The sequence below is a fragment of the Penicillium verhagenii genome, assembly GCF_028828195.1.
Source record: "Penicillium verhagenii strain IBT 33310 chromosome Unknown utg000005l_segment0_segment0, whole genome shotgun sequence".
Taxonomy (NCBI): Eukaryota; Fungi; Ascomycota; class Eurotiomycetes; order Eurotiales; family Aspergillaceae; genus Penicillium; species Penicillium verhagenii.
Window position 1 is genome coordinate 3,760,278 of NW_026643169.1, and position 24,030 is coordinate 3,784,307.

General features: G+C 49.0%; 6 protein-coding genes across 6 annotated transcripts; 2 read left to right on the forward strand and 4 right to left on the reverse strand.

Annotated features, from left to right (window-relative positions):
• Positions 1 to 4,716: 4,716 nt before the first annotated feature.
• On the reverse strand, positions 4,717 to 6,431 carry N7466_004910 (pyridoxal phosphate-dependent aminotransferase; the record flags this gene model as incomplete). Its single annotated transcript, XM_057164307.1, has 4 exons — positions 4,717 to 5,318; positions 5,401 to 5,686; positions 5,756 to 6,231; positions 6,347 to 6,431. The coding sequence occupies 4 exons, from the start codon at positions 6,429 to 6,431 to the stop codon at positions 4,717 to 4,719; spliced, it is 1,449 nt and encodes a 482-aa protein (XP_057022988.1).
• A 1,271-nt stretch (positions 6,432 to 7,702) lies between these two features.
• Positions 7,703 to 10,697, reverse strand: N7466_004911 (Rho family guanine nucleotide exchange factor CDC24; the record flags this gene model as incomplete). The annotated part of the gene is made up of 4 exons (XM_057164308.1): positions 7,703 to 9,072; positions 9,128 to 9,314; positions 9,414 to 9,662; positions 9,723 to 10,697. 4 exons carry the CDS (start codon positions 10,695 to 10,697, stop codon positions 7,703 to 7,705), a joined length of 2,781 nt encoding a protein of 926 aa, XP_057022989.1.
• Positions 10,698 to 12,424: 1,727 nt separating this feature from the next.
• Positions 12,425 to 15,071, forward strand: N7466_004912 (F-box and WD domain protein; the record flags this gene model as incomplete). Its single annotated transcript, XM_057164309.1, has 2 exons — positions 12,425 to 12,644; positions 12,739 to 15,071. The coding sequence occupies 2 exons, from the start codon at positions 12,425 to 12,427 to the stop codon at positions 15,069 to 15,071; spliced, it is 2,553 nt and encodes an 850-aa protein (XP_057022990.1).
• Positions 15,072 to 15,984: 913 nt separating this feature from the next.
• On the reverse strand, positions 15,985 to 17,427 carry N7466_004913 (uncharacterized protein; the record flags this gene model as incomplete). The annotated part of the gene is made up of 1 exon (XM_057164310.1): positions 15,985 to 17,427. The coding sequence occupies one exon, from the start codon at positions 17,425 to 17,427 to the stop codon at positions 15,985 to 15,987; it is 1,443 nt and encodes a 480-aa protein (XP_057022991.1).
• A 213-nt stretch (positions 17,428 to 17,640) lies between these two features.
• On the reverse strand, positions 17,641 to 20,773 carry N7466_004914 (involucrin repeat protein; the record flags this gene model as incomplete). Its single annotated transcript, XM_057164311.1, has 3 exons — positions 17,641 to 17,751; positions 17,816 to 20,527; positions 20,609 to 20,773. The coding sequence occupies 3 exons, from the start codon at positions 20,771 to 20,773 to the stop codon at positions 17,641 to 17,643; spliced, it is 2,988 nt and encodes a 995-aa protein (XP_057022992.1).
• Positions 20,774 to 21,698: 925 nt separating this feature from the next.
• On the forward strand, positions 21,699 to 23,465 carry N7466_004915 (putative cell surface receptor/MFS transporter (FLVCR); the record flags this gene model as incomplete). The annotated part of the gene is made up of 4 exons (XM_057164312.1): positions 21,699 to 21,815; positions 21,897 to 22,009; positions 22,105 to 22,453; positions 22,611 to 23,465. The coding sequence occupies 4 exons, from the start codon at positions 21,699 to 21,701 to the stop codon at positions 23,463 to 23,465; spliced, it is 1,434 nt and encodes a 477-aa protein (XP_057022993.1).
• Positions 23,466 to 24,030: the final 565 nt, after the last annotated feature.

Genomic DNA, 24,030 nt, shown 5'->3' on the forward strand with positions numbered 1-24,030 from the left:
GAATCACACCATCCAGTTTTGTCCCGCAGATCAGTATACTAGTCTTAGTCGTAAGCGGGTCGGAAAATAGAAGCGGAAAAAAAAAACAAGACGATCCATGTAGATGAAGAAATAAGCGAAGGCATGATCCCTGACTTCGATATGTAAGTTTAGGAGACATCCATGTATAATGAAACTAATGCACTTGATCGAGATTGCAGTTTATCAAAGCAAAGCAGATAGGCAAGTCACAGCGAGCAATAAACCAGTGAAAACATGAACATATCCCTAGTCTAGCCCCTGTTGGGAAATGAACAACGTCTGTCAGTTGTCAAGATCACGATCGATGCCCCTGGAAAGTTGCAACCTGACACGTAACATCCGTCGCGTACAACCTTCCCTACGATACATAGAAAAACAAAACCAAATAATAAGAGAAAAGAGGGAAAAAAACCAACGCCAAGGTGGATGAACGTAAACCCCATAAGAAAAAAGAAAACCCAGCCAACCATCTCCTGCGTACAGTAATACGCTTGATGGAAATGCCCGAAAGAATAAATTAAAAACACATGGGATACGACTTCACCCCCGCCACACAGCACACAGGATCACCGTTTCTGCACTAGCGATCTTTCCAGTGTGGGGGCTGCAATCAAGAGTCACGATCCAGTCATAACGCAGCTATCAAGAAAAACCCAGGAAACCCAAGAAACCCAAGAAACCCCCCAAAAACCCCCAAAAAACCCACCTGGCCTAGCGGAGTATCCACCGCAACATACTAAATGCAGGCAAAACATCGCGTGCGAGTGCAATTTTTTGGTTTCTCGATCTCGGGCGATCGGGGTGGACCGTGGGCCCCCGTGGACTCGGGAGTAAATAATAAGTACAGTACAAAAAAAATAAAATAAAAAAGGAGGATGGATTTCTGACTCTGTACATACTCAAGTGCTCTGTTCGAGAACAATTTGAAGCCAAGGACCGAGGCTGATTTGCCGCCCCCAAATGGACCAAACCAACCCGAAAAGCCATATCCGCAAAGGTCTTGGAATGGCCCCCTACTCCGAACTCCATCGAAAACAGTTACTAGTAACTTGTCGGTCAAGCGAGACGAATGTCCTTTTCTGGTTAGCTTTGCGGTGCAGGATTCCCTCTCCACTAGTTACTAGGTAAGTAATGATCAAGCAACGCCTTGTGGGCTTCATTTTCTAGGTGCATGTTACCGTTGGGGGGGGGGAACTTCGTAGTGTAGATTCCCCTTTTGTTTTCTGATTTGAGATTTTTGATTTGGAATATTTTCCCTCGTTGAATCCTCCGGCTGATCCGGAGAGATTTTTTTTTCTTCTTCTTTTCTGTTTCATTTCAATTTTGATTGTACATGAGTGGTTTTTGTTCTCACATGTATACAAGCATTCCTCTGTTGATAATCTTCAGTAAAATCCTGGATAACCGGGGTGGAGAAGAACATGTCATATCAGCCACAACTGAAGTCTGGTTCAAAGGCACGGGATTCCGATCTGCGGGATCCTATTTTCTTTTCATCTCTTTTAGCGTCCTTTTTTTCCCCTTTTGCCTTTTTTCCCTTTTTTTTCTCTTTTTTTTTCTCGGGGACCAGAACAGAACTGGACTTTTATCCAAAAGGGGAATAGCCTTGTGGCCCCAGCTTCCCTGCGATGAAACATAGAGCCGAGCAAGACATGACGACATTTCCGTGCTATGTCGTATCGGATTTTGGAGCCTTTGCTCTTTGGTCTAGGCGCCGAGAGCTGCTTGGTCGCTTGTGTTAACGCGCTGCGGGGCAGTGGGGAAATCGGTTTCGTTGAGGTTTAGTGGCATTTATGACCCAACTTTGAACGTCTAAACGGGAGAGATATACGAGGGAGAAATATACGTGTATAAGTTTTATACTCTGTAGCAAGCATCACTTGGGTACTCGTATTGCAAAGCAGCTTCCAAAGGTTGATTCTGAGTTTCGCTAGCATTCAAGGAACAGAATGTCACACGACAGGGACGAATGGAAATGATTGGTAACGGAGAACAGTACAGCATGAGCACTAAACTGAGAGGAAAACTTCGGGCTGAGAGGCAAAGGAGAGATAGAAAGTTCTATACCTGGTTTCTTCTAAAATGTCTCCAAGGTACGATCTATCAAAAAGATCGACTTTGAAGTTTCAAGCTCATTCAAGGCCCAAGCTCCTGTATCTTGTAACCGTGTAATGGTAATACCAAGCGGAGTACACTAAGTTGAACGTTCCCGGAGCGGGTCCGCTAGTTCGACGGGACCAAACTGGGTTCCCGGTACCTGGAACCGTATTGTGAATGTCTTTGTCCCTCTGTATCGTTACCATGGAGTCGGATCTCGTTTCGATATCCGCTTAGTGGAGTCACTTGTCTCCTGGGACAGCATGTTACCACAGAGAAAGAGAAGGTCAACATAAAGAAAGAGTTGGAAAAACGAGGGCAAAAGAAGAAAAAGAGGAAATAGAAAAAAAAAAAAGTGCAAAAAAGGCCTGGAGAGCAGGGGAAATAGGGGAGGGAATACGAAAAGGTACAAGGGACAAGGGACAAGAAATACAGCCCAAAAAGTCTAGATCTGCACAACATCTCCATAAAAAGCCACTGAAAGATAGCAAAGAGTCAACAACACTCAACCCCGGAGTACTCCGTGCACACGAGAAGGAAAGGACAGATTCAGACCCGAGCAGAAACAAGCTTTTGTCCGGGACCCAGTCTGTGGGCCATTGGGGCAGTGCTACTGTTCATTTCTCAACAGCAAAGAACAGCCTAGACATCCACTTTTTTTTTTCTTTTTCTCTAACAAATAAAATGAAACATTAATAATTATGAAATCTGTAGGGGGTTTTTAGGGAGTATAGGCAAACCACACATTTACATATTAGTTTCCTGTTCTAGTTAAGACGAGAATTAATCACCTTCTGGACTGGATACGAGCGATCGACAAGCCGATTAAAGCCGAGCCGGCTTTTGACTTGATATCCTTTGGTATCTCATATCTGCGCGGCTCAGGCCGAACCCAAACTGTTATCCTTTACGGGAACTCTATTCCATGAGGGGGGGAAACATTATTAATCAAAGATTTCAGAGACTTTTTCTTTCTCAGATACGGTTGAAGAAAGTGGAGGGTAGAGTTGCAATTCCCCAGACTCAGATCGAGTTTTGACGTTGCCAACATGACTTGCGGCTCAATCCCACATGGCAAGAAGCCACTTGGACCTCATTTCATACATATACGCCAATCAGCGAGTGAAACGGTTCATGGATCATTTCAGCTTTTTTTTTTTCTAGGAAAAAACATTTCTATTCTTGATCTCCTTCCAAAGGAAAAACACTCTTCCACAAGTAGACAAGGGGGTTATAGCTTAAGCACGTCCGAAGTCCACCACCTCCCTCGTATGCTGCATATTGATCATCCCTGAATAAAATTATACATGTCCATCGCAATTCATGCCGTCGGATCTAGCTAGGTTGACTACGGCCCCCTAACTGCATACTAAGATCCTAACAGACTAGTCTGCAAGTCCCAATCCTGGAGATACCAGTAAAGCCATCCCAACGCGTTGAGTATTCCCACTTTGGTCGTTGAGTCCGTAAGTGGAGCCCATCAAATCACCGAGATGCATGCACGACAGGCGACCGGCTAGAGATTCCATGTCGGTCTTGCCTCGTCGGCAAATGTGGATGAATGTGGAGGCGAAACATTTGCAGGAAAGCTGTCCATGAAGTCAAAATCAATGTTCGATTCAAGCAGACGAATTGGAAGAAGGAGAAAAACCCAAACCGAACGATTCCCAAAGCGCATATTCCTAATATGGCTTCATTCCACGGTTTGGTACGGCGGGTAATTTGGTTGGTTTCCACTCTTTTCCACTCTGGCGTCTCTGGACCCCCCCGGAATCACCTAAACTGCTTTTGGTAAATCTAGACGAATTTGCGGACTTCGCTGCTGGTTATTGGATAACAACTTTCATATTGCTAGCCGATTATGTATTTGGTTGCAAATCATCCGTTGATGCTCGCTGCGTTTTGTTAGTGTTTTGTTGGTGTTCTTCCAATTGGGCTTGGTAATGTATTCTGTCCCCTTTTGGGTGGTTTTGGTACCAGTTGGTATTACCTGCTGGTTACGTTGTTACCAGTGACTACCAGGGAACTTTCAAGGTTGACTCGATATAGATAACCCGAAATTCATTCAGTGGCTGAGTCATGGGAAACAGCCAACCGTTGACTGGCTGTGGAGTTCGGAGTATTTGTGTGTCAGTCTATCAAGTTTCACTGGTAGATGAAACTGGATACTTTATAATGTATCTCAGGTTCCAACGCCACCAGGATGCTTCAAAGTCAACATTTGAACATTTCTAAGTGCAAAAGGGGTGCTCAGGTGCTTTTTCTTGCAGATAGTCTTTCCTAGTGAGAATTGAACCAAACGACTACATGAAAAAAATGGATAGAAAAACGAGGAGGACCTTGATTTGACCAATAGACAACCAGCTCTGTTCCAAGGTTCACGTACAAAGTAAGGCAACTCAAATATCCACTTCAGTATCCGTGGACGCAGGCTACTATTTCGCTCTAAAATTCTTTGCTAGATATAGACCTGGAATCACATATCATCGTAAATCTGTACAGCACAAGAAAATAAACACTGCAACCAGGCCGGCCTCCTTGCAATGATTATATAACCAACGCTTTCACAAATGAGTCCAAAAAAAAGAAAGAAGAAATCTAATCATCAGCGACAGCAACCTCATCCGCCCACTTCGCCTTTCCAAGCTCACGAGCGCGGTTAATCACACGCTCGATACCATCCAGACCCTTTTCAAGAACGTCCATCTTGGGTCCGTAACTCAGACGCACAAAGTGGTGGCAAGGGCTGTCGAACAGATCACGACGCTTGGCAGGGTTCAAGTCGAAGAAGATACCAGGCACAACGATGACCTTCTCAGTCAGAAGGGCATTGAAGAAGTTCAGACCGTCGGAGATGTTGGCCTCCTCGGGAAGAGGGGGTTCAATCGAGGTCAGGTCGAGCCAGATGTAGAAAGTGGCCTGCGGCACGTCCTTGAAACGGAAACCAATATCGTTCAGACGCTTCATGACATAGTCGCGCTTCTCACGGAAGTGGCTCTGCAGCGCCTTCATCTCGGTGCGGACGAGGTTCGGTTCCATCATGGGGATGGCGGCTTCTTGGAAGGGGACGTTGGCACCTCCATCCAGGTAAGAACCGGCAGAGCCCAGGGCAGTGACAAATTCCTTAGGACCGACAATCCAGGCAATTCGCCAGCCCGGAAGACGGAAACGCTTGGTGAGACCGTCGATCAACAGGACATCTATAATGACGAGAGAATTAGTTACCATGCAAGGAGGGACGCCGAAAGAAAGATGAAGAAAGGAATATGGGTTAGAACGAACCATCCTGGTTGACGTCAACAACGTTCTCGGCACCACTGATAGTGGAACCGTCGCAGTCGGTGGTGTAGTTGTAACCACCGTAGAACTCATCGAGGATGAGAGTGGCGCGGTCTCGGCAGATATCCTGGATCTCAGCCAACTCATTGTGCGAGACAAAGTGACCGGTAGGGTTACGAGGGTTCGAGGTCAAAATCACTTGAGTACCACGAGCAATTTCCTCGGCAATCTTGTCGGGGTGGATGTGGTAGTGGTCATCTTGCGACAAGGGCATAGGAATGGGGGCGATCTAAGGCCGAATTAATGTCAGCCATACTATGCTCCGTATCCAAACAGATGATATGTCCGAGCCACTCACATTCTTAAACAGACTCAGCATCTCCGAGTACGCGGAGTAATCGGGAATGGGGAACGACAGGTACGAGTTACCCAAAATGGCAGCGATACGGATCAACCCCGCACGACCACCGGGCACAATGCAGACATTCTCCCAGGTATACTGGCTCTCCTTGCCTTGACGGTAGTGGTCGTTGTACAGACGGGCCACGGCGGCACGCAACGGCTTGATACCGGCGGTCGGGCCGTACTCCCGAGCAGCGGAAGTGATGGGGATCGATGTCGGGCGGGGGAAACTACCCTCGATCTCATCATCAGCCTCGGGAGCACCCTGACCTAGGTTAGCCCAGGCGGAGGGGTCCTCTGCGTATCCATGTTCGCTAGCCCGCTCTGTGCACCAGACGACACCGGTTGAGGCACGGGAGGCGTCGAGACCAGCGTGGGGACGGTGACCCTCGTGGGCGGATCGGAACTGACGATGAGTTTCGGACTTTAGCTCTAGCAGGAATTCCCGAGGAGTTTGTTAGCTTCAAAAAGCTCACATATTTTTTTATATATCAATTCTCTTGTTCTTCACTATGGGGAATCTATGATAAGGTTGATAACAACGTACCGTTATCGGAGAGACCCTTGACGAGTGACGAGCGGCGGTCGCCAGAAGGCCGCAGGATGCTTAGACGGCGGCCGGAGAAAGACATGCTTGGCGTGAGGCCTTTTATTTGATTTGCTTAGATTTCTGCTGCAGGACTAATGTGACGTAGCCCAATCAAAAAATGAAAGCAAGGGACTTTTTTTTTTGAAGGAGATTTTGAAGGGAAAGATGTCAGGAAAAGAGAAATGCAGAGAAAGAGGGGGAAGCTTGTTTTGGTTCCCAGTTTCCCACTGTACACACCGATGAGTTGGCTACGAATCCTGGACCAACCATTCGACGAAACCACCGACTCTGGAAACTATTAAAATAATTATTGCCGAATTTCCCGCAACAAAACAACCGTGCTGGAATGGACTATTGGAACCTATCAGGCACCAAGAATCCTATAGAAAATCCCGCATTTGCCTACACCGACTGCTTAAAGATTTGGGTCCCCAGCTTGCGCAACTCTGGCCCCATCAACCACATCATTACCACTCTAAAGAAGTCCTTACGTGGGGTAAATCCGGGGCCTTTCAAGGGCTCTGGGGGACTCCAATATTCACAAAAGAGTAGTAATCCCAACATTCATATTCCCATAGCTTTCAGCCCTGCCAAGATGGATGCCGAAGATACCGGTATCCCGATCGGCATGACGCCACCGTACTCAATGGTGCCTAATATAACTTCATACGTAGTGGGTAGCCAGAATTTCATAATGAGGATCAATAACCATATGTAGATTTCCAAAATAATCGCTGGACACCTGCCTTGCATGCAGGTCTCTCACAAAAATACAGATACCAAACTTATCCAAGTATGCATACAACATGTAAGGTACTTCGTACGTTCATGGACATCGGAAAACACATGTAGATCAAAAAGAAAACATTTGAAAAAAAGGCATTCGTACGCTCCCGCCACGGAAAATCCGGGGTCAACGGGACATGAAAATAGGGGGTAGGGGAATCTCTAACAAGACAAACAGGCCGCATGCCTCCAACACCGTTCATGCCGCGATGAAAATCATTATGCAGCTCTCTTTAGGGGGCCACGAGTTGGCTCGCTCAAGGGACAAATGAAGACAGGGGGACGGAAAAGGAAAAGGGGGTCATCTCTCCAAAAGTGGCGGCTCAACAAAAATCCCAAACTAATCCAGTTGGGGAAGAAATAAGGGGACAGGTGAGGGAAAGGCGGAGAAAGGTCACCACGGTGATGCAATTATGTCGATGGTGAAGACCGATCATGTATATATGAGAGTCCCCGAAGAAGAATGAGGGAAAGCAAAACGTTGCATGGGAGAGAAAGACAATGGGTATCACAGGAGGATGCAGTCATCTAGTCAACCACTTGACAGTACAGCTGAATCTCACCAACCAAACCCTTCGCCAGCATGTCCCGATGCTGCTCACGCCATTCCATAAAGGCAAGCTGAACAGCCTCATCACTGTCGATAGTGACAAAATCCCCATCTTCATCACGGTAACGTAGACGAACGGTTTTGTTTCCTATGGATCGGTTGGTGAACCGAGCTAGTTTGGCATCCACACGGTCGGTCAATGACCGGAACAGGATGTTAGTTGCAATCACCAACGTAACGTAGTTATCGTCAAAGTTGACCTTGGCCTTCAACTGTGTCGGCATAAACGGGTCGCCATCGGGTTCTTGACTCAAAGGAGAGGTGGCCTGTTCGGAGACCTGCCCAGAGCTGTAGCCTTCATTATACTCTGGCTCAGTGAAATGTGTCGGGTGAACATGATGAGGCTGTGAACGAATTGGAAGTTGACTGTTGGTGGGAGAGTTGTTCTGACTTCGGTTGACCGGAGCCTTCATGTTGGCCATGTGTGCAGGAATCGGTGGCACGGGAACATTATCAACAGTTTGCATCGTGTGGGCCCCCATGTACCGACCAGACCCAGGTGGCAGATTGTTATGATGGTGGATATCCGGACTACTAGCGGAGCGCATACGCTGCTGGGCAGTCCCGTTGGCAGCAGACTGTGGTCCGGAAAGCGGTGGCAGAGATGGACGTTGGTTGGCACGTCCATTGGGTTGTGGAGGGGGATAGAAACCTGTAGGGGTGGTTCCATCTCTTGAAGTGGCCCGAGATAACGCCGGTGCGGTATAGCGCTGATTTTCTTCGTTCCAGACGGAGGATGCAGTGGTAGAATTGGTGTTTTGACGGCCGAATGAGAACCCGGTCGATTGGGAGCTAGAACGCGTGGAAGGTGTGTCTGTAGGTGAGAAGTATGAGTTCATGTTCCGATCACTAGGAGACATGTTGCCAGCACCTGAAAATTGGGTGTGGACTGAGAGGGTGGGATCAGTGCCTGCATATCGGGGCCGGCCATTTGCACTTGCAAGGGGCACCGAGTTGGTACTACCGCCAGTGGCAGACCGAGTTCGCAAGCTCGTACTTGACGCATTGCGGCTCATGGGGAACTCGGAGTAATATGCCGGGTCTTTGGTAACATCGTCGACCTCGTACTCCTGGTATGGATTTGGTATGTTGGTCATGCCTTCCAAGTAGGTGAACTCGCTGTCCGAGGTGCCAGTATTGCGCAGAGTGCGTCGTTCCGACTGAATGGCCCGTTGCGTATCAATATCCTTGTACCAATTACGCATCGTACTCTCATTCACATAACGAATAATGAAGTTATCAACCACACCCGGGTCGCCCTTCCAGAAAATTTGAATACGGTACATGCCTATCAAAGAAAATGTCAGACGAATTCCACGTATATGTGTCAAAAGACAACTCACCGGGCTTTTGGAGGCAGACGATATCAGTGACATTTGCCATATAGATTCGGCCCTTCAGTTGGAGACGAGCTTTCCCTTTAGCTGTAAGGGCCGGCTTGTCTTTGTTCATCATGAGCTTAGTCTTCTGCTTGTTCGGGTTGATGTCTTTGCAGCACAGGAGGATGCGCTCAAACAAGAAGATATGGTACTGCGAGTCAGTGTCAGCGAAATGTCCTCAATCATGTGCCCGAAGGTGTTAAGGGGTGGCAGATATTGCCAAGGGCAAAAGTGATTCATTGGTACACACCTCTCTTTCACTGTCCTTGCCACTATCGCCTTTGACCACCGCGAAGGTACCGAACCGAAGCAACTCTCCAAATGAGTCCATTTTCAAGGACTTCCAATCATCAACCCGTTCAGACAAATCCACCACTGCTGAAACCAGGTGCTCCTTGTGAATAGCTTCGTTTGCCGAGTCAAGGGCGACCTGAATGGAATCAATGGCACCTGTGATATCAGCTTTGAGTTTCTCGTCTTCCAGTTGCTTGCGAAGTTCCTGAAATTGATGCAAAATTAGTGGCATGAAAGACACGGCAATAAGTATGAAAGATCTTACCGATAGCATGAGTGGGTATCTAGTTAGGCGCTGGAATGGTTTGACAAAGAATCCGTTCAGGGTTTTGAGTTGAGCAACCATTTGCTGAAGGTCAGGTTGACGTGGCGCATTCTGGATTTTATCCCACTCTTGCATACAAACTTCGTCGCAGCGCATTTGATTTGCGATAAATGGTTCGTACTGTCGGAAGGCATCTTCATGCGATGAGAAGAGCAGACCCCAGTTCTGACTTTCCTCAGGAAGAGCGTAGTGTTGCTCCATCCGAATCAAAAACCGCTGGGCAAAGTCAAGCAGATTGTTTAAATTCAAGAAAATTTGATGACTCGCATCACCTGTTAGAGCACCAGTCTCCTCTAATTCCTTCTTGAGCGCCTGGAGGTTCTGCAAGTGGTGAACATAGTCGCGCTCGGTTTCCAGAAGCTCTTTCAGAATATGCTCCCGCTTTGTAAGCTTGACCGCTTCTTGCACACTAGTCGGGGCATCGGTCACTTCAGGGCGCTTCAGTTGGCCCTGGATTTCGAGAATATCCACCACGCGATTGACCATCTTGATCACTTTGATGAACCCGGTTGTGCTGTCGCCGTAAAGATCGGTGATAAGGAAGCAGTCCTGCTGGGGGAATGCGAGTTCCTGCAGACATGCTTGCAAGAACTTGAATGTCGCAGCTTTCGGTCTCTTCGCTTCGGGTACTTTTGCCGGGTCGACAACCAACGGCTCCTCTGGGGCGGAGGCATTGTAGAGACTTAAAAGCGGATAACCGTCTCTGAGGAAGCCCCACAACGAAGCCACGGGGTCGGTGTTTCCGCGCTCTCGGTCTTCTTCGTCCATCTTTTCCAGATAGGATTCAAAGCTGGGAACTTCCTGTAGCCTCCTTTTCAGGTTGACGCAGCTCTGATAAATTGATTCACCACCACGCCGGTTGATGATGTTATCCTCGGCGACCGGAATTCCACTCATGGTGGCGGTCTCGATCATGTTCGGGTGCCTCGACCAGTTGTTTGAGTTAGACCAGCCAGGCTCAGTTCAAATCCGCACAGCAGACGGGAGATATATCGATACAATCGGGAAGAGCGACGAGCGTCGAGCACGGGATGCCGATCATGGAACGTTTCCGCGACGAAAAGGTAATTTAAGGGAAGGGTCGATAACTGCACGGCGCAAAGAGAAGGTAGAAGGTTCGGCCGAATTCCGAGAACTGACGTAGGTTTCACGAGGGTGTGACCGCAAATATCGCTGTCGCTGAAGTGTATGTATATATTTAATCTGGGGCAAGCCCGCTGAGACAGAGCAAGGATATATATCAACCGAGAATCTGACGCGCCGCCACTTTCCTCCGAGGGGCGGTGACGAAAATCGATAAAAGGATAGTAAGGCGAAATTATTTCCAACGTCAGCGTGTAGCCCAATCTATGGGGACGTAAATCTTTTTTTGGTGGATCCTCCGAGAATCAAAAATAAATGCTGCAGCCGGGCAGACGTTGTCCGACTTTCGAGTTAAAGAGCGGTTTTCAAAACCCCCTGTCGAGAAGACGGTCACTAGAACTGCGGAAGCAAGGAAAGGGGGTATATGGGAGGACGGAAGAGTCAACTTCCGAGAAAGGAGGTTAGTAAGTACCCTAGGTACCTTAATCGAGGCCACAAGACACAAGATAGAGGGGCAGCGATGAATGGGATGAAGGGAAAGGAGAGGAGGGAGCGGAAGGAGGCTGTTCAGTTACCCGAAACAGTTTAGCGCGCGTTCCATCGGGCGGTGGGATGTGGAGAGGGGCACGAGTCTCATCTCAACCTGAGACGTTGCACTTTTCGCAATTCGTCTCATCTGATATTTTTTTTTTAATATACAAAGCGTAGTAGATAGATGGGGTTAAAGATTAGGGCAGCTTTATTCCAAGTACATCTATATAATGTCCAATATGTGGCAGACATATTCCTTCTCAAGAGTGGACAAAAATCATATATATTGGGTACCGACAGGAGGTATCCATTGTGGGGAGGAGAAGGAGTTATTCATGGTTGATCAGCATGACAAGACTTCAATGTTGCTTTTTTACCTGAATATGAGGGACGAGTAGCCAGGCTTGGTGTATGCATATCATTGCCATATGGCATATGATATGTTACCTATCGGTTTTTTTTTATCATTTTTACAATGTTCTACACTATTCGACATGTTAGCTGCCATACTTCGGGGACGTCCACGTGACTTGAAATGGGCCATTCCAGCTCAGGTATGGACAAATGTTTTGTTGATCTCGCCTTCATTCATCTCTTTCCCAATCTCATTCTTTTTGTCCTCTCGCCGTTTTTTTGACCATTCATCTTATTGACACCTCTTTCAGATTGACCTTGTGATTCGTCGTCTGTGCTTCCGATTGATTCTCACTCTCCATGATCTATCACCTTTCTTGAAGTGGATCCCGCACCTCCGTGACGTGACATGCAGAACGGGAGCCCCGAGTCCCCCATCTCCCATTCAACACCTTCTCTGTGCCAAAGGGATCATCCCTCTGTGGACTCCGGGAGAAAGTTTTGAGAGAAAGAACCCTATCTCTTTATTGTTTCTACAGCTGGCGCGATCGGTCCCCCGCACGAGGACTGCATCGCCAAGCTAAGAAAACTCTCATATTGACAGCCTCGATACTATTCCAATAACTCTACTCATCCATACGCCCAACCCAAAACGTGACCTCATATTCGCACTCATGGAGGAAGACTCGGCAACGATAACTCCTCCCGATCCGACAATCTCTTTACAGACCACCAACTTCCCCGAGTCCCCACCACAATCACTCTCTCCATCATTCAAAGTTGATGAAGGTTATTCCGACGAAACTCGGAGTCAGCCAGACAAAGAGCCCGTGACGGACAATGTCATGATGCTTCCAGAATGGGTGCTTGCCCAAAGTGAGTCTGACAGAGCTGGTAAGTTTTTATCTTTCTGGTGGCGGTGGTCCAACCTCCTCCCCAACCTCCTTTGTCTTCTCCGTCCGCTAATGCAGCCTGCCTTCAACAACAGAACTTGCATATAGCTTGCTTCGCTCGCTCTCCACATCTAAGCTTGCCAGAGTAGTGGAACGAGTCCACCCACTACTCCACATGGACCCTGTAGTCAAGCTACCCCCCGAATTGACGTTCCAAATATTTTCCTATCTCGAGCCCCGAAACCTCTTGAACCTTACGCTTGCATCCCGCGCATGGCGAGCTCGCATTCTCGATTCTGGTCTATGGAGAGTTCTTTACATCAAGGAAGGCTGGCGCGCAAACTCGCGCGCTATATACAACTTTGAGCAAGAACACTCGGAGCCTGCTTCTCCGCAGATCCGCAAGTCACGACCACGACATTCAGAATCGGACCTTGGGGAGCCCAAACAGAAGAAGCGCGCACCGCCATCATGGTTTAATTCACGTGTCACTACAGGCCCTGGTGCTGTAGAAACTGACGGTCGTGTGTATGATGAAGCAGACAGCGAGGGAGACCACCACATGGCAGACGCGAACGGCAGCGCACCTTTACCGGCAGATGAAATCGACCTCGTACAACCGGCATCCTTTTCCCATATTTCTTCTTTGCTCCAACCGCCACTAAAGTCATCAATTCTGATTCGAAGCCCGAATGGTACTGCTAAAATTAACTGGGTACACCTGTACAAGCAGCGCCGGCGCCTGGAAGAAAACTGGCGTGAAGGCCGATTCACGAATTTCCAACTACCTCATCCCTCGTACCCAGACGAGGCTCATAAAGAATGTGTTTATGCCATTCAGTTTGAGGGGCGATGGCTGGTCAGTGGAAGCCGGGACAAGCATATGCGGGTTTGGGATCTAGAAACTCAGCGACTGTGGTATCCTCCCCTAGCTGGACACACAAAGTCAGTGCTATGTCTCCAATTCGACCCAAGTCCTGATGAGGACATAATTATTTCCGGAAGCAGTGATCGTTCCGTGATTGTGTGGAAGTTTTCCACGGGACAAAAAGTCCATCAAATAAAGAACGCGCATGCGGATTCGGTGTTAAACCTAAAATTCGACCACCGATTCCTTGTGACCTGCTCCAAGGACCGAACAGTCAAAGTCTGGAATCGTCGAGAACTATCTGTGACGGACGAAGACTATCCTCGCGTTTGCAAAGGTGGCGGTGCCACTTATCCCGCATACATTATGGATCTCACTGAGATGTCACCAAGTCTCTTGGAAGCAAGTTTGGCAAAAGGACAAATCCAGCCATTAGCGCCTTTCACGCTTCTCATGGTCATCGAAGGGCATGGCGCAGCGGTCAATGCTATGCAACTTCAAGGCGATGAGATCATCACAGCCTCCGGGGATCGCATGATTAAAGTATGGAACATACGTAACGGTGCTTGCTTGAAGACTCTCATGGGGCATGAGAAAGGAATTGCTTGCGTTCAATCTGACGGTCGACGGATCATTAGCGGCAGCAATGATAACTCGGTACGAATCTATGATCATATCTCCGGAGCTCAAGTCGCAGTTCTTAAAGGACATGACAATCTCGTCCGTACCGTCCAGGCAGGATTTGGCGACCCCCCGGGGGCGGATGAGACTCTGAAACAAGAGGCACAGGATGTTGAAAATGCGTTCTGGAAAGCACAACGGGAAGGAACTGCTGTTGGTTTGAGCGCAAGGGACATGCGACGTGCCGGCCATACATCAAATACTGCAGGATCTCGAGATCCCCGTCATATTACTGCCATTGGTGCGAAGATTCCTCCAAACGGCGGAGGTAGTGCTTGGGGCCGTATCGTCTCCGGATCCTACGATGAGCATATTTTCATCTGGCATAAAGACCGAGACGGTAGATGGATCCGAAAACATGAGTTGCGTCAAATTGATGCAGCGCTCAACGCTGCTCGAGCCACTCTGACACCAGCAGCACGAGCCACTGTCACCGCACAGGCTCGACAACTACAAGCAGCACAGACTTTGATGGCTTTGCCTAATGCCCAAAATCCAGGCCCGGCCCGGGCTCCCGTCACTGATGCCACACAGAGCACTGCCTCTACTCCGGATGGGGACCGTCAAGATGGTGCTCCAGCTGCTACCAACACCGCACAGCAAGGTGCCGCAGTTCCACAACTTCACCTCCCAGCCCAGGTGAATCCACCAGTTGTTCAACCACAGGCTATTCAACAGTTGATGGGTCACCACCATCATCACCACCATCCACACCCGCGGCGATCACCTTCAACGCCAACAAGCGCAAGGGTATTCAAAGTCCAGTTTGATGCCCACAAGATTATTTGTGCTAGTGTGGACCCTCGAATTGTAGGCTGGGACTTTTCCAACAACGACGAAGAGATCCTCGAGGCACGTCCATTCTTCGAGAGCCTGTGAAACGAGTTTTCCTTTATCTTCATTCCAAATTCTCTTTGATCCGGATCACCTTAACAACTGCGATGAAATCGCCCAAAATTAACCCGGGCTTCGCCCCCCTAAAGAGGGGCATCATGTATTGATGACTTGCCTTTTCTCTTCCTTTTTTCAACTCCGAACCCTCCATGATCTTCTGGTGTCCGTCTTTCTTCCGACCATTCGCCTTTCGTCGTATCTTCGACTTGCTGATCTCTAATCTTACCCCCTTTGGATTCTTCATCCATCTCTGTCGTCATTTCTACCTGGAGCTGTGAAATGTATCCCATACCCCTGCCTGCCTTTTTCCTTTCGCAGCTGAGACTGACCTTCAGGTCTCTTTTTCTCTATTACTTATTCCTCATGGGTTTCCCTGATGTGGCGCATTTCATGATCATTTAAGTTAGTTCTCCCTGTCGTCATTCGGCATTATGGCATAGCGTCTAGGTGAAATGCGTTGGCTCTCACGAGCAAAATTACCTTCTTCCAAGGTCAAATTAGGGCATATTTAATACAAAACTCCCATCTACTCGGCAATACATAAGCTCTACATAACAGGATCCATGGATCACATGCATTCAAACGTCCCCAGCCAGGTTCTATACACCAAGTATGTACTGAGTGAAGGTGGCGAATCACAATCCCTCCGGCGGTAATGAACAGACTTGGAAGACTAGTGGAAATAAGTATGGCCAATGTGTAATAATGAACATTCATTCAATGTTTTGTATAGCAGAGCGCCGACGGAGCAGAAGCAGTTGAACCAAAAGAAGATAGAGACCGGCATATCGACAGTTGTCAATGACAAGGAACCAGAATGAACAGAAAACGCCTTCACGGGTACTAGTAGTATGTATAAGATAAAGGCAAGGATAATATGCATATACAGTTCCCGAGCCTACGGAGAAGGCTCAAGCCTATCTCCCAGGCCCGAAAACCGACTTCTTGCCGTCGCATAAGTCTCCCTAGAAGCGATAATCTCAAGATCATCATTGTTCTCAATAGAAGAACTACTAAAACAGCAGCAGAGGTACATCCGTGTCGGAACCCAAGCCAAAACATCACAAAGTGTATATGTCCCAGCGCTCAGCATTCCATCCTCTGGCCGGCGATCGGACGGTGTTCGAACAAGATCATATCGAGGCTGCGGGAGTTGCAGAGGGGATATCGGACCGGGGGTAGCTTCTTCTTGCTGTGCCCTTTGGACAGGGGCAGGGGCTGAAGTAGGTGTTCGTCCAAAAAGACCCAAGGCGAAAGCGCGAGCTCCTCTCTTTCGTCCTGTGTGAGGTACAGATCCATAGCCCTTCGATGGCGTACCGGGCGCAACTTCCAGCCCAGTCCGGAATGAGTCGAAGCTAGCTTGGGAGATCGACGCCGTAGGAAGCGCGTTGTCGTGGAAAGGGTGGTCGTTTAGTTGTCTTGCTAAACTTGTACCGTGACCACTCTGTCGATGCGGAAACCGGCCTTGCACAGCAGTTCCGTCTGGTGCTCGTCCGATTCCGATTGCACTGGGTACGGTGGGCGCGGTCTCTACTGGGGCTTGGAAACCTAGGAATCTTCGAAACGCATCGGTATATGAGGTGGAGCGTTGAGCAGAGGGTGTTTCTCCGTGTGGGTGGTTTGATGGCACAGCCCGGGGACCGTTGTGCCCGATGAGAAACTGGGCTGAGCAGTACACGGCTTCGGGAGTGTTGAATGATGGGAGACCAGGAGGCGTGGGCGATCTTTCGGGGGGAGGGTATTGCGGTTGATTGGTCGTTACAGCTACCGGCATGCTGGATGCAGGCCAGCAGTTATGCTGTCGAGAGCCGACAGGACTATGATCGGCCACTGCATCGAGAGAGACGGCTTTGCGGTGCTGATTCTCAGTAGATTCGGGGACATAGTAGGCTTCATTCAAAGGACTTGGGCCCAGCTGCGATGTATAGTAGGTGCCCTGGTCGGAAAGGAGCTGATTTCGCCATCTGCCTTGGTCGATGCGCGGTCGTTTTTTGGAGGGACGTCGATGCTGGGTTGAGGATTGTCCGTCCTGGGAGGAGATCGGTGGAATGAGTCTGGCCATATTGGCTGCCAACCCTCTATCTAGGATCGAACATGTGGCGTAAGGATTTTCGTAGGGACGGGGTTCTTCATTGGACGTAGAGCCGCGGATAGCATTAAAGATAACCCTTTCATCGCTGTAGCAAGCTTCTGAAGAGTTGGAGTTCTCTTGTGAAAGTGGTGGGATGGTTGAGTCGCGGTTTGGCTGGATGTTTGTATGCCTGTTATAGTATCTCGGGGGAGGAGTGCGAGCAGGTGGACTACGGTCTCTAGTTTGTCTGACATGATGGACAGTCGACATAATGAAGGTAAATGAGGCAGTCGAAGCCGGACAGGGAATAGCAGAAAATCAGGTGAAGGGAGAGTTCTGGTGCGAGAGACAGGGTATGAGTGGGTGATAACACCGTCGCGCTTGCCGCGAGATGTTCATGCAAATATTATACAAGGAAAGTAAGTCTATAGTATGTACAGTCTTCATGAGAGCCAAATCCGAGAACGTAGAATATCGTCATCATCATAATGGGGTTCCAACAGGACTGGGCAAGGGCTTGCCCGTCAACTGAGCGTGCTCTTTCCTCAGGGCTCGCAACAGTCCTTCGATTCTGCGCCGTTCCTCTTGTTCCGCCTGTGATTGTCAAGTTAGTATGTATAAAAAAAAAAGAGCCCAATGAGGAATAGAATAAGCGAACCTTCAATATCCTCATGTTTTCGCTGCGAGTGTCGCGCATCATCTTCTTGAACTCGTTCTTGAGAACCATCGTCGAGGTTGTCTCCATAGTAGGATCACGGCCCATGGTTGTTGGCGAGCTCAGGTTCATCCAACTGATGCGCTCCTCGCTGAGCTGGGTCTCCAACTGCTCACTGCGATCCCGGAGGCTATCAATGACACTTTCGAACCGCTCACGCTCCTTTTCAAACTCGATGCTAGCCTTGGTCATGGCCTCGTAGTCATCGAGAGTCTCCCGAAGCTCCTTCTCAAGAGTATCGGCGCGTTTCTGGGCGTCGCCACCTCCCTGCTTGCCCCGAAGTTCAGCAAGCTCCACAGTCAACTCAAGATTGCGTGTGTTGAGGGCATCAATCTCATTTTGAATTTCGGGGTTGAGGGCCACTTCGGCGGCTCGCTGAGCTCGGGTACCGTAAGCACCATCCAGATCAGCCTTGACCATTGTGAGCTCCGTTGTGATTCGCACAACTTCACCTTCAAGGTCGGTCATTTCATTATGCGCACGCTCCGCATCAGCCTCCGCCTGATCACGTTGCATCACGACCTGCGCTAGCAGATTCTCGGCTTCAGCTCGCTTCTCTTCAGATTCAGCGAATTTCTCGGCCAGGTCTTCCTGTCCATCAGCCTGTACCATTTCGCGACTGGCCTCAGCATGCCGCTTTTCAGCTTGCAGAAGCAGGCCTTCAAGCTCCACGCAACGTTCCTCAGCCTCAATACGACGCTCTTCAATCTCTTCCATCTGGGATTCGATTTCGGCACAGCGTTCTTCGGCCTCGACGCGACGCTCCTCGACCTGTGCAATCTTGGTCTCAATCTTAATACAGCGTTCCTCGGCCTCGATGCGATGCTCCTCAGCCTGTGCGATCTGGGATTCAAACTCAGCGCAACGTTCTTCGGCCTCGACACGACGCTCATCAACCTGTGCGATCTGAGATTCGACCTCGATACAGCGCTCTTCAACCTCAGCACGACGTCCTTCGACCTCAGAAATTTGGGCGTCAACCTCAGCAAATCGTGCCTCAACCTCGATGCGACGCTCTTCAACCTGCGCAATTTGGGCTTCGACCTGAGTACGACGTTCTTCGGCCTGTACAAGCTGAGTTTCCATCTCGGCACGTTGCACTTCAGCCGTGGCAAGTTGATTCTCTACCTGCAGGCGGCGATCAATGGCCTCTTGAACAGCCTCCGCCACAGCTTCTTGCACACGGACATCCGCCTCTTCGCGGTATTGCTTAGCACTGGCTTCCAACTGAGCGGTCCCTGAGTCTGCACGCGCGCGGGCCTCCATAGCCTCCTGCGCACGGATATCTACTTCGTGTTGCAACGAGTCCACAACACTATTCAAGCGAGCGACTTCTCCTTCAGCCTGCACCAGGGCAGCCTTGGCCTCTTCTTGGGTAGAGCCGTTATTGCGCATGGCCTCAAGCTGTTCCATCAATACAGCTAGCTCATCCTGGGCAGTCTTGCCATCGCGCTGGGAAGTTTCATAATCCTTGCGCATATAGGCCAGCTGCTCAGTCAAATCGCCAATGTGGGCATCACGCTCCGCATCGGATTTGGAGTTCAGTTCGCGCTGCTGCTGAATTTGGATGGTCAAGATGCTCTTCTGCTCGATCAGACCATCGACCCGACTTTCCAAGCCATCGATACCGGTCTGGAGATATCCAAGTTGCTCCTCCAGTCCCTCGCCATCTGTTGCGCTTGGGGGCGGGGGCAAAGTGGGGGACCTTGTCAGCCCAAATCGGTCGACGATGCTCTGAACCCGGGTGTTGATCACCGTGAGGTGTTGACGCCATGCTCCCTCGGCTTCGGGCGCAGTACCAGGACCAACGAGGTTCGGGCAAGGACCGCGGGAAGCAAGAGAGTTCATACCACTTTCAATATAGGCCAAATGCGCCTCGATCGTTTGTGTGGGGTCAGCCGAGCTTTTCGGTTGTGGCGGAGGGTCGACAAATTCATCGGGGGTAGACTGAATCATCATTTCGCAAATTCGTTGGCTCAGTTCGTCCAGTCGTTTTTCCGTGGCCTCCATGGCCTCATTGTCCACCGTTGGGTTGATATCAATGCGTCCGTTCAATCCGTGGTTATCTATATGCTCCGGCGTTCGGTATAGATGGCGGTCGTCAAAGTCATGTCCGTCGTCAAGATCAGAGGCCAGTTCGTCGGAGTTCTTGGGAGTTTTCCTTAATCCCTTGTGGGTCATCTGCAAGACACCCGCAGTATGTTCTAGCAATCGCTGGCTAATCTGCTGAGACCGATTCTCCAGTTTCCACAGTTCTTGCGCCAACTCTTCGCACTTGCGTTGACTCATAGCCAGCTCTGAGTCGCTCTTATCAAGTACCTGTGCTGTGCCGCTGCGACCAAAGATACTCCGACTCCTCCGGTGTGACTTTCCATTGGCGCCGTATTCACCGCTGCTTCGGGGACTAGGCGGGCTGTATAGTCTGCCAATGGATTGGGCGGCGTCGCGGAGTTTGGTCTCCAGGGTAAGTTTGCGTTTCGTGCCTTCGATTCGGGTGGACAGGAGCGAGCGTTCTTTCTTGAGGTCTTCTACCTCTTCGAATGACAAGATCTCGTAGTTTGTGCTGTCGCCCATGGCCGTCTCGGTTAATAAATACATGGTGACGGGATCGCTGGTATTGACGAGAGCTGAGCTTCGCGGATGAGCCGGGTTAAGCTATATTCCAAAATAAAAAAACAAAAAAACATTAGTGACCCATGGAAATGAAGCTGCGGGTGTCCGTGAATTTCCCCTTACCGGATTGTACCGCGCCCGGTCTTCACTCTGGTTAACCGCATCCCGATAGCCGTCGACCAGGGTTTTTCCTAGAGGTGATGGAGCGTGGACGTCGGAGACGGTAGCAGTGGACAAGTATCGAGGGTCTCCATATGAAGACTGGCTGGATCGGAGGCTGATATTCATAATGGTCGTTTAGGCGCAAACGGCGCCAATTTCAGGGAGTAATTTTAGGTGATTTTTAAGGCCGGCAGATAACTACACATGGTGAGCCACCTTAAGATAAAAGAAGTGCCCAAGAGACTTGGGGAAATGTTAATAGATTTGGATCTCAGGGGAGGAAAAAAATAAACAAAATCGAAAAAAAAGGACGGGGCTGAAATTGAAATGACTGGAAAGATGGCGGGGACAAAAGAAGGAGAAACTGATCTGCGGAAGCGTGGAAGAACTCAGCCACGGCAATTAACTGAGCTTTCTGAGATCCTTTGTGATAAGTATAGCATTGCATTTTGACTTGTCTATTTCTTTTGTTTTATAAAATACATACATATAAGTATAAAATGCCTATTTATTTTCCTTATAATCTTACATCTTACATCTCACATGTCCATCTCCGCATCTCCGAGTTCCAATGATTTTTCTTTAAAATTATGCATGTTTGTTAGGAGATCCACTTGGACGCAAAGGCCTCCGTAATCGTATACAGAAATGAAATTGGTGGAGGAAATTCCAATCGGACTGGAATCACTTGATACACAATATGACAAGCGAAATTATATTAAAAGCCAAGGCCCGTTATATGCTAGCAGTTAGAAAGTAAACTTAAACAAGTAAGCGAAACGCCCATGGCGTTGATGCGTCCAGCTACTTCCCGGTACCTCGTCCAAGCTACGTAACTCTGCGGGGTTGCATGTACCCATCCCAGTTCAAATGTTCTTTTCTGTCAAAGAAGCCTCGGAGGTTACCCTACATTCGGGTCTGTTAGAATACTACCTAGTACATCCATGGATTAGCCCCAATCTATTGAATTTCAACTTGTCTTTTATCTAAATGGTTTTCCCCCTCAACTAAACTATACTTTCTTCAACCATGATCTGAATCTATGCCCGGGATGGCCCACCCTCAGATACCGGAGTCCCCCGTCACACGACCTATCTATAAGGTCTACAAACGTCGATTTTGGGGTCTTGCACAGCTGGTTCTTCTCAATATCGTGGTCAGTTGGGATGTAAGTGCTCTCCTGAAGTCGTTTCCCAAGCTTTCAAGACACAAAGGGAGATCGGTCGCTAATCATCAGCATCACACATAGTGGTTGACCTTCTCATCCATCTCGAGTACGGCAGCCGAGTACTTTCGAGTCTCTGAGAGCGCAATCAATTGGTTGAGTACCGGTTACCTCTTCGCATTTTGTATTGCCAGTCCGTGAGTGACCCCGAACTAATAAGAGAAAAGAGAGGCACCCAATTTGTGGAGGTCCAAGGCTAATTTCCACTCTTTGTCTCGTTGCGCGTATGCAGATTCGTCATCTGGGTTTTGAACAAAGGTGGCCCCAAGCACGCTATCGTTATCACTTCAACTCTTCTCCTCATTGGAAACTGGCTGCGCTATGCTGGTACCAGGGCTGATGGTGGTATCTTTGGGCTCGCCATGTTCGGTCAAATCTTGATCGGCCTGGCGCAGCCCTTCTGCTTATGTGCGCCCACCCGATATAGCGACCTTTGGTTCACGGATAAAGGGCGCACAAGTGCTACCGCTATTGCCAGCTTGGCGAACCCGCTGGGTGCGGCGTTGGGACAGTTGATTGATTCAGAGTGGGTGACAAAACCTTCGGACATTCCGAATATGGTTTTGTACATATCTGTCATTGTGAGTTGACGTATTCAAATGGTCCCCGGCCTGGGAAGGGAGCACAAAGAAAATAAAAAAAAAGGGGGAAAAAGAAAGAAGAGAGAGAAAAAAAAAAAGAAGAAGGAATATGACAAAGATCTGAAACTGACCAAAATATTTCTCTTCGTTTTTTTAGTCAACCGTCGCAGCCCTCCCATCTTTTTTCCTTCCTGCGGCACCCCCGACGCCGCCCAGCGCATCATCTGCCATTCCTCGCACACCCCTGATCCCGGCCATACGACAGTTACTTAGTACAGTAGAGTTCTGGCTCATCCTCGTCCCGTTCTCTGTATATGTCGGATTTTTCAACAGTGTCTCCTCGCTGCTGAACCAAATCCTTGAACCCTATGGCTTCTCCGAAGATGATGCCGGCATCGCAGGTGCCATCCTGATCTTCGTTGGCTTGTTAGTGGCAGCCGTGGTATCACCACTCACAGACCGATTCAAACACTATCTTGGCTCAATCCGCATCTTGGTCCCCATCATAGTACTCTCATATATCGGACTGATCTTCGCCCCGTCCAGCACCGCAGGCATTGCACCATCATACGTTGTCATGGCGTTAATGGGCGCTTCCTCATTTTCATTGCTTCCTGTCGTACTGGAATTTCTGGTTGAGATCACGTATCCGTTCTCTCCAGAGATCGGGAGTACCATTTGTTGGACGGGTGGACAGTTGCTTGGGGCGTGTTTCATTCTCATCCAAGATGCACTCAAGGCTAGCGAGAATGCTAGCCCACCATATAACATGCGAAACGCATCGATCTTTGCGTGTGTTGTATGTGCTGTTGCTGCGCCACTGCCCTTGTCTCTTGGGCTATTTGGAAGAACTGTTGCACAGCGGAGGTTGCAGATTGATCGTGGAATTGAACCGGGGTCAGTATCGCCAGATCCCCCGCCACCCGAGAAGAAGGACGAAGATGGACTGAGCCAGGATCTCCCCCAGCAGATATCAGCTACTAAGTTAGACGACATTGTCAAGATTGCATAAGTGGATACATTCAAGGTTAGCTTTGGACATGTCACTCACATCAACATATGTATTTCCCACCCATGCGCGCTTGAATCTTGCCGCCATTTTTGAGATATTGCAGTGTGTTTCTTTTCTGGACATTGTGATATAGCAACATTTGAATGGACAATCTTCTTCCGTAAAATCTCCTGGTGATGAACCGATCTTACCTCCTGGACTAGTATATGTACTCGCATCAATTGATGCAGTACACACCCGTTTTCCACAGAAGCTTTGGACTTTACCCAGCAGTACATATTTCAAGTAAGCTTGAAACTTTCCAAGGTTCCAAAGCTGGGTTCTGCACTTGAGCCTTCTAGGTTAATCAAGTACCTAATAAAGAACACGAGTCAATTCTGATATGCCCGGCGGATGGACGTACGCTTCCAAGTTTTGGACTGGTACGTGTCAAGTGCGATACGTAGACGAAGTCGATCTGACCTGTACAGCGTTGAACAGGCGAATAGAATCGAGTTCCTAAACCATGAATTGGCTCCAGGGCTACTCCGTATAGGTGTTTCAAGGTCTCCGAGATCCTCGGTGA